The sequence below is a fragment of the Dama dama genome, chromosome 15, assembly GCF_033118175.1.
Source record: "Dama dama isolate Ldn47 chromosome 15, ASM3311817v1, whole genome shotgun sequence".
Taxonomy (NCBI): domain Eukaryota; kingdom Metazoa; phylum Chordata; class Mammalia; order Artiodactyla; family Cervidae; genus Dama; species Dama dama.
In genome coordinates, this window is record NC_083695.1 from 34,190,253 (window position 1) to 34,199,471 (window position 9,219).

Here is a 9,219-nt window from a genome sequence, read left to right on the forward strand (position 1 = left end):
AAAGTTCAATTTTAGACCAGTCTGACCCCAAATGTATGCTCTTCACACTGTACCATGTGGCTTTAAGCTGTTCTCACTCTCAGGATGCCCTTTGCGCTGTGAGTATCCCATAGTCCTGCTGCTTCACCAGGGACTCAAGACTCAAGAGTCTTTCTACAGCCCAGACAACCCCTGGGTAAGCCCTGGGTTCACACTGGGGAGAGAGAGATCAGTAGCCCCAGGACTTTGGGGGATTCCCCAGCACAGGGTTGGTGAAGTGCTCGGGCTCTGGGTCTGATAGAAATGGGTTTGAACCCCAGCTTTGCTGTGCACTCACTGAATTGAAGCCTCAGCTGAGAGGGGGGATGAGCCCTAGCTTGGGAGCCTGGCAGGAAGTGACAAACACCTAAGGATGTGAAATGATAGGATGTCTGTATTCACTTCCAATTAATGGTGTGGGAGAAGCAAATAGGAGAAGTAGAGAAGAAACAAGATTGGTCATAAGCTGATACCTGTTGAGCCTGGGTGATGGGTTTGTGGGGCTCTAGTATACCATTCCTTCTACTTTCGTGGATGTTCCAAAACCTCCATAATAAAAAGTAAAATAAGGGACTGCCCTGGCAGTCCAGCAGTTAAGACTCCACGCTTCCACTGCAGGGAGCGCAGGTTTGATTCCTGGTCAGGGGACTAAGATCCCACATGCCGGGTGGCCAAAAAGTTCAGGGGAAAAAAAGTAACATAACAACAACAACAAAATGCTAAGAACTTAAAAAGAAAAATAAAACAATTCTGTCTACCACACTCTCTCCCAGGTGAATCAGAGTCTCTGCCTTCCAGGCATTGTTATACTTTAAAATCACCTCAGGTGACAGCAGCCAAGGTGAGAACCTCTGCCTTGACTCCATCATTCACTAGCTAGTATCCGTTCCCTGTTGAGCCTCAGTTTCCTCATCTGTAAAATGGGGGTAAAGCTTCTATCAACCTCATGGAATTGCTGTGAAGTTTAAATGGGATAATACAGGATAGTATGGCTGGACATAAGCATGAGCAGGTCAGTCTGCATTTTACAGTCACTCTGAGCATCATCAGGCCTCTAGGCATGGGAGGTGAGGAGCCTTAAGCCAATACGGCAGAAGAGGCCGGCCATCGGGTAGCCTCACAGGGACAGGCCTTGTCTTCTGGGCAATTTTTATACCTTTTCCAAAGCACAATGGCTTTTTTTTTTTTTTTTAATCTGCCTTTCCTCACTGCTTAAAGACCACCCAGCACAAAGACATCAGGGTCACTCAATGTCACTGCCAGAGGTACAGATGGGTGGAGGGGTTGAATGGAGAGAAAGGCTTGGGCTTTCTCTGCTGGCCTTGCCCTTGGCTTCCAGGATTTAGCCTTAGTTTCTCCATCTGTGTCAGGAATGAATAGAGATGGGAAGCCCTTGGCGAGAGGTTGCTGCTGCTGCTGCTAAGTCACTTCAGTCGTGTCCGACTCTGTGCGACCCCATAGACGGCTGCCCACCAGGCTCCCCCTTCCCTGGGATTCTCCAGGCAAGAATACTGGAGTGGGTTGCCATTTCCTTCTCCAATGCATGAAAGTAAAAAGTGAAAGTAAAGTCGTTCAGTCGTGTCCGACTCTTAGAGACCCCATGGACCGCAGCCTACCAGGCTCCTCCATCCAAGGGATTTTCCAGGCAAGAGGACTGGAGTGGGGTGCCATTGCCTTCTCGGCGAGGGGTTAGGTCATAGGAAATAATCAGAGAATGGAAATGAATGGATACATGAATGGGTGAGATTCACTTCACTATGACAAAGTGACCTGTCAGAGCCTTGATGATGGTGGTGGGAGCTCCCCGGCTTGCAGAGGGGCCCTGGACACCTGGGCCAACTCCTCTGGGGTAGAGAAAGAGCACGAGGAACACAACAGCAGAAGCTAGAGCAGGTGGAGAAGCGCAGAGGACGTGGTTCGGAGCGGGAGAGGAGCGAGGAACTACCAGGACAGAGCTACCGGACACCGCTCAGAAAACCGTGCTAACGTGGAGGCGCGGGGTCTCTCTCTGACCACCCAGCCTGCGTCCCGCGCGCTGGCCAGGGTTCCGGGTCTCCCGCCCGCTCCGCCGGGCTCCGCAGCGCCGCCTGGCGGACACACTGCGCTCCGCTCTGGCTTTGGCGGTAGCCGCCGGGCGCGCGGGGCATCCTGCCGCAGTTCGGCAGACAGGCCGAGAGAGCCAGGGGCCCGCAGTGAGGATGGGGCGTCTTTTTCCCGAGGTGGGTCGCGCCTGGACTGGACTTGCAGCACATACCGGCACCCTCTCCTTACCAATCCCGCGCCTGGGGTGACAGCTCCGTCGCACACGTCGGGGGACCATCCCCGATCCCCGGCCCCAGCTCCGGAATTTTGCTGCCTCTGAGTAACTTCTCCGGGAAGGAGGTCTCATTAAAATTTTAAGGCGTTTTGGGTTTGATTTTTGTTACTATACTAAAATACCAAGAGAGGGCGTAAAGGCACGAGAGGGCCTAGTTTGTCTCCCTGACGGTCCCAGGCCTGAAATTCCAGGGCTGGGGGAATTTCTAGGCCCTTCCCGCCCAAGTGGGTCCCTGTTGGCGAGGCGTGGTGTCCCTGTCGGAAGATGCGAGGCCAAGGAAGGCGAAGCGTGTGGGTCGGAATGACCAGGGGCTTGGGGCTGGTGCTGGTGAGGGGTGAACAAGGGCCTGGCTTTCACGTCGCAAGCGTGGGCACTTGAGTCCCCGGGACTCGGGCCGCACCACCCCCTCGAAGGTCCTTCTATCCTGAGTGTGTGTGTGTGTGTGTCCGAGGGCCTGGAGATGACAAGCAACCCCATCGGCCGGGGTTCTCGATAAGCCGGGCCCAGCCAGGCCCAGCCCAGCTTCTCTTAGCCGGATCAGAGTGGGAGCTGGGCTGCAGCGTCCCGGGCGCGAGGCGGGCAGACGGCTCGGAGGCGCTGGAGGCTGCCCCCTCCGGGTAGGCGGTACGGAGCCCGAGTCTTCCTCTATGAAGTCTTCTCCAGGCGGAGGCCTGAGAGGCGTCCCGGAGGTCGCCGGGCCCGCTTTGCGTGCAACCCGGGAAAAGGCCCCGCAGGCGTGAGGCTGATGCTGGGAGGAGGGTGGAAAAATCTCAGAGTCACCAACCCCCGAACAAATGGCGGCGGGGGCCGTGCAGTTGACTGACCGAAGCCCGAGGCCGAAGGCGGCCTTTGAGCGGCGGTGAGCTTCCCGAGGCAGCAGGGGGAGCCTGACGCCGAGGGAGGCCGGTGGCTCGGAGAACCCAGAACGGCCTGACCCTGGGGAGAGGAGAGTTCGGGGTCCGCGCTCAGCGCCGCGACTCCGAGGTCCCAGGATCCCAGAAAAGGTGCGCTCTGGACCAAACTCCCGCGGACCCGCCGGGGAGAGCGCCCCAACAACCAGAGAGCAGGACTCGCGCCCGGGTCTGGGGTGTGAGTGTGTGATCGCGGTCGGGATGGGGGCTGGGCCTTGGACCCCCCCCCACTCCCACCCCGCCCCAAAACATACACACGCGCGCGCGCACACACACACACACGAAGATTAGACTTCTTTTCTGCCTGGTTCCAGGGGCTCTTCAGGCAGCTCAGTCCCGCCGCGCAAGCTGGGGAGAAGGTAGCGGTGCGCGCTGCGGGAATCGCTCCGGGACGGAGGGTCACGCCGCGACTTTGCCGAGAGGAGCTCGCGACCCAGAACTGCGCTCCGCGTCCACCAGGTCGCCCCAGCGAGGCTGACAATGGGCGCCAGGACCCTTGCGGGGTCGAACTGGAAGGGGCTTCCGGGTCCCGGGCCCCGGCGCTTTCTCCTGCGGCGCAGACTGGGATAGAGTAGACTGCAGAGAAATCGGGATTCGGAAAAGCAGCTTCGGCGCCGGCCTGACGCGGGTCCCGACTCGGGAGAGAGGAAGGAACCCTGGGGGGAGAGGGTTGGCTGGAGGGGTCGGCTGGTGGCCGCCTCTAGCCCTCGGCAGCCAGATGAAGAAAAGGAAAGCGAACTCATTTTCCTCGGAAGGACAAGAGGGCTCCAGCGCGCTCTCCTCCCCAGGCCTAGGAAACAGGTTCCCAAGCGCCCTCCGACCGCCAGTCGATCCCGGCTGCCCGCCCGTAACCGACGATGGTAGGAAAGCAGAGAGGAACTGCGGGCAGCCGCACCTCCCCCGGGCCGAAGCTGGGCGGGCGAGTCCGGACCTGCGCCGCTCTCTGCACAAAACGAAACCCAAACTCCTCAAAATCTTAACAGGGGAATTTTTTAAAATCCCCCCTTTCCCCTTTCACTTTTAACAAACCAGCTACTGGGAGAAAAAAACGAAATGAGCGATAGCTGAGGACACTATCTTTCCAAATTGTGAAATCCCGTTTAAAAATATTTCCTCCAAGGCCAGCCCTTCTGAAGCCTTTGCCTCTTCCTGAAAATCACAACAAAACAATCAGAATTTCGACCACGGTCCTGGGAAGAAGGAATAGCCGTGAGGCCCAGGGAACCCACTGTGGCCGAAATTGCCATGCTCTTCTTTCTCTTTAACCAAAAAAAAAAAAAAAAAAGATAAGAAGAAGTAGTAAAACCTTTTAATACATCAAATATACGGAATTTTAATCTTTAAAGCGATACATTGTCTATTATTTTAGTACATGACGTAAACCTTGTCCCCTTTTCAGCGGGTGGACTTAAAAATTAAAAATAGTTAAGTGTTCCTTTTAAAGAACAAAATAAGGCAAATGAGGTTTTGGAATAGAATTGTTTTTCCTTTTTTTTTTTTTTTTCGTTTTCTTCCAGAATACATACAAAAAAATACCCATTCTCTTTTGATGGTATACACCTTAAAAATAATTGCAATTTGAAATCAGAGCTGACAAATTGTGACTTGTTTTGTTTTCTTTTTTTTTCATTTTTGTAACAAACATGCATGTAAATTTGTGTTTCAATCAGACATTAAATAAGAACGTACAATACAATCATAGCAATTTTGAAGTAACATTAAAGAGAAGACCTCTAGTTCTGTGGCGGTTTTGTATTTATTTATAATCTACAAGGGATGGGAGGGTTTGTTTTCCACATTTTAAACCCTCAAGTTTTAATTTTTCCCCCTTCTTCCTTTTTACCTACAGAGCTCAAACTAAGTAATGCACTTTTGAACCACGGGTCCGCTTGGAGCTAACATAAATAAATACCAGTGTCCACCGATGCAGTCCTCAGATGAACACTTTCTCAATTATTTTTTCCTTCTTTTTCTATAAAAAGTCAAATGATTTTTTTTTTTCCAACTTTTATAAAGTTTGGGTAGGGAGATGAGAGGTGGGGGAAAGGGGACTTTCCCACCGGGTCTCGGTCGCTGTTTCGGGTAGATAGATACAGTATATATATATATTTTCCTTTCCTGGCCCGGGTCATCCCCACGCGCGAGTGACAGTCGCCTCGGTCCTGTTCCCGCCCCTCCCTCGGCCCCTCCTCACCCCCCAGTTCTTTCCTTTCCCTCGATAGCCCTGGAGGCCGCCCTCACTGGTACCCCAGCGCCGAGGCCGTGGTCAGTCTCTGTCCGTAGAGGGCATAGGGGGTGTAGTACGGTCCGGTGGCGGCGGGCACGGGCACAGGCGCACCCGGCGTGGGGAGCGGGCTTTTGGAGTAGGGGTGGTAGCGGCTGCTGAGTCCCAGCGCGTGGTGGGGGCTGCGCAGCGCCAGCGTCCCGGGGCTGCCCGGAGCGCCCGACGTGGGGATGTGCATGTGGCAAGCCATGGCGGCCGCGGCGGCGCTGGCCAGAGACGAGGAGCTGGGGTAGCCCGACAGCAGTTTGTCTGTCCCGGGGAAGGCCGTGTGGGTCCGCAAGTGGCTCAGCAGCTCTTCAGACGTAGCGAAGCGCTTGTCGCAAGGCCCGTTGGCCGACACCCAGTTGCAGATGTGGGGGAGCGGGTCGTTAGGGAGCATGAAGCCGTAGGGGTAGAGGGGGTGGCCGGCCAAAGACGGCGGTGTGGCGCCGGCGGCCGCGGCCGCGGTGAGCGAGGAGTGCACGCCGTGCAGCGGGTGCGTGGGGTACACCAGCGGGTATCCGGACTTGAGGGCCGCGGCCGCCGCGGCTGGGTCGTGAGCGCACGACGCGCTGGCTGCCGCCGCCCCAGCCAGGTGACTGGCACAGTGGTAGCTGAGGCAGTAGGGGTCCCGGCACAAGCTGGCTGTCATCACGGACGGCGGTGACGCTCCGGCCAAGGGGCTCGAGCCCGCGGGCTTGCTGCAGCCCAGAGAGCCCGCCGCGGCCGCCGCCAGCTGAGCCCCCACTAGGCTGCCCGGCTTGGTGGGGTCGAGCGCCACGCCGTGTGGCAGGAACTGGGGCGGGTAGCCGGCGTAGGCCCCAGCCAGGCTCCCTGGGTAGGTCATGCCCGCGGGAGGCAGAGGGAACACTGTCTGGCCCGGCTTGTAGGGCGACACGGGCGCCACCAGCCCAGAGCCCAACACCGAGGAGGAGGTGGGCGCGCTGGGGCCGGAGCCAGAGCCGGAGCCCGAGGAGCCGCCGCAGTCCGAGCCTAGAGCCTTGCCCCCGGGGCCCCCATCTGGGTGTTGGTTCACGTCCACATTGATCCCGCCGCCACAGCTAATCCGGCCGTGCGCCAGCCCCGTGGGTCCCCCTTCAGCCGAGGCGCCCCCGGAGCCCTTGCTGCCGCCACCGCCGCCGCCCGCCTCGGGGTCCTTCTTGTCGTCCTTGCCGTCCGGGCCGCCCCCGGCCGAAGGCAGCATGCCTCCTGGCGAGCAGGCCGAGGCGCTGGAGCTTGGGCTGCCTGTCCTGGGCGTGAATGGCTGGCAGGTGGCGCTCGGTACCCGGAATCCGGACTTCTCCGCCGAAACCCCCCCGCCGCCGCCCCCGCCGCCCCCTCCTCCGCCGCCACCGCCGCCTCCCGGCTCTTTCTTATCCGAGCCGGGTTTGGAGTACGGCTTGAAACTCGACTTGTCTTCCACACCGATGTCGCTCAGCTTGAGGGGGCCCGACTTGGCGTCCTTGTCGCCCCCGGCGCCGCCGCCGGCACCGCCCGTGCCGCCCCCGTTGGAGGCGACCGAGGAGAGTTTGGAGGAGGGCGAGGGGTCGGGCTTCCCGATCTGTGAGCATGTTTGGGCCAACAGCGCCAGCGGGCTCTTCTTGGCATCGAGCTGCAGGGTCAGACGTGGGGGGGTGGGGAGCACAAAGAAAGAAGGGGAAACCCTTTAGAATCCTGCCTTCTAGGTTCCGAGAGCACCTCCGCCACGACCCGTAAAGATCCTTCCAGCCCCAAGGCGCAAATCTAGGCGACACCCCTTCTACACACACATTCTTTCTTGAGAAAGGCCACGACACTCCCCACCCCACCCCCAGCCCCGCCACTAGGATCTTTCCTGTCCTCTCTAAGAGATAACTGGATTAAAAAAAAAACAAACTCGAAAAATGTTTTGGTTTCTGACTCTTTGACCCAGAACTGTACTCCCCACCCCCCATCCCTAATACTTCAGAGTAAGGGCTCGGGTCGTTGGCGCCCTAGAGGCTGTGTACAAATACCAGCTTCTGGGGAACCGGAGGACCGGGACTTTGGAACCGTATTTTGGACTCCCGTCTGTCTTCTGGCCTGAGAGTGAGGGGGCCTGGGTCGAGGTAGGGGCTTTAACACCAAAGGGAGAGACAAGTTTTGATTACCTTGGCTCCTAGCATTCACACCCCATTCTACCTCCTCCCTTCTTTCCGCCCTAGTTTAAGGCGCGGGAGCACGATCCTCTCCCCTCATCCCGGAGCTGAATCACTCCAACCCCCCCCCCCCCCCCACCTTCACCCCCTGCAGATCCCAAGAGAAAGAAATCCCGTGGAGGGCAGCCAAGGTGGTGGTCCCAGCGCGATCCGGGGATAGGGTCCTTACCTCTATGGGGCTGACGGGAGTGGAAGGCAGGGGCTGCAGGTACTCAGGGTGCAAAATGTGGCCAGTCCGTGCCGTCAGCATCTTCAGCACCTTGATGGGCAGGCGGTTAGCCTGGCGGAGAGGGTCAGAGGGGGGCACGGCGTGCACAAAAGGCTTGGTGCTGCCGGCCGGGGACGAGCCTGGGCCGGGGCCGGAGCTATTTCCAGAGAGCGCGCTGGTCCAGGCAGGGTCCGCACCGCCGCCGCCGCCGCCGCCGCCGCTGTGCTTACTGCTTCTTAAGGCAGAAAGCGAGGGCGCTGTGCTCATGACCCACCCGCGCGCATGGGAGCAGCGGGGGGAGGGCTCCAGGAGGCGCGGGGCGGGCTCCGGGCTGCGCTCTCGCCCGGGGAGCAGGAGCAGCAGGAGGAGGTGGAGCTGGCGCGGCGGTCACCGGCGCCCAGCGCGCCTTCTTGGCGCCTGGAGCCACAAGCGAATAATCCTGGGTGGCCCGCTGCGGAGCCGTGGCCGAGCGGGAGGAGCCGGCCCGACTGCGGGAGTGCCGGGTGGCTAGCCGTGTCGGCCTCGGGCTGTGCCCTTGCGCTGCGCACTCGCGGCCCGGCGCTGGCGCTGCTCTCCGCGATGTGAGCCTCTGCCTGTCCAGCCGGGGCTCTGGCGAGGAAACTCACTTCAAAAGCAGCTGCACCCAGGGGGAGATTAAAGCCTTTGCCGCCTTCCAATCAAATGGGAGCCCGAGGTGATTGGAGGGTCAAGGGGATGTGACGCGTCCCGCGCCGCCGCCGCCGCCAGGACTCTCAGCGCTGGTTTTAATGGGCAGCTCCGTCTTCGCCGCTCCCCCAGCTTGTCCCCTCCCTTGATTTCGCTCGGAGGACGAGCTGGACATTGATTCTACGTTTGCTATCTGCCGCCTCCCTCTCTTTTCTTCCTCGTCGTCCTTCCTTTTGCCCAGCTGGATAATAAACTGAAACCTTCTTTTGCAGGAGGTTGCTTGCAAGGAACAGTTTGTGGCTGTTCAGAAGGAGCACTAGCAGGAGTCTGGACTACAGCCGGACTGTCAACTCCAGGGCCGCAAAGGAGGTCCGCACCCCCAAGTATTCTCTCCCCCGCCTCGGTAATTGAAATCTCCTGCGGTGCAGCCGCCTGGGTAAGGAAAGGTGGGGAGCGAGTGTTGGAGGAAGTCCGCCCGCCCGCTTTGATTTCCCGGGATTCGGCGGCGGAGAAACCAGAAGCTAGGTGGGCAGCGGAGGCGGTGGAGGCACGTCTCGGCTCTCTGCTAGGTTCCCCGCCCTTCCCGGCCACGTGACGCCCGGAGATGCGCAGATTGGGGCAGGAGGGGGGTCACATGTTTCCTCTGTTTCACACTCTGC

General features: G+C 58.9%; 1 protein-coding gene across 1 annotated transcript; it reads right to left on the reverse strand.

Moving 5' to 3' along the window:
• Window positions 1-4,540: 4,540 nt before the first annotated feature.
• Window positions 4,541-8,436, reverse strand: ZNF503 (zinc finger protein 503). Its single transcript, XM_061161897.1, has 2 exons — window positions 7,856-8,436; window positions 4,541-7,121 (listed from the first exon to the last, which is right to left on the reverse strand). The coding sequence occupies exons 1-2, from the start codon at window positions 8,159-8,161 to the stop codon at window positions 5,484-5,486; spliced, it is 1,944 nt and encodes a 647-aa protein (XP_061017880.1). The 5' UTR covers window positions 8,162-8,436; the 3' UTR covers window positions 4,541-5,483.
• Between the last annotated feature and the right edge of the window lie 783 nt (window positions 8,437-9,219).

What these genes read in the sequence shown, in the direction of transcription:
- ZNF503 (XM_061161897.1), bottom strand. Translation starts at nt 8,161, where the DNA reads ATGAGCACAGCGCCCTCGCTTTCTGCCTTAAGAAGCAGTAAGCACAGC. An exon ending in CTCCCGTCAGCCCCATAGAG is followed by an intron (nt 7,122 to 7,855) that starts GTAAGGACCCTA and finishes CTGACCCTGCAG; the next exon opens with CTCGATGCCAAGAAGAGCCC.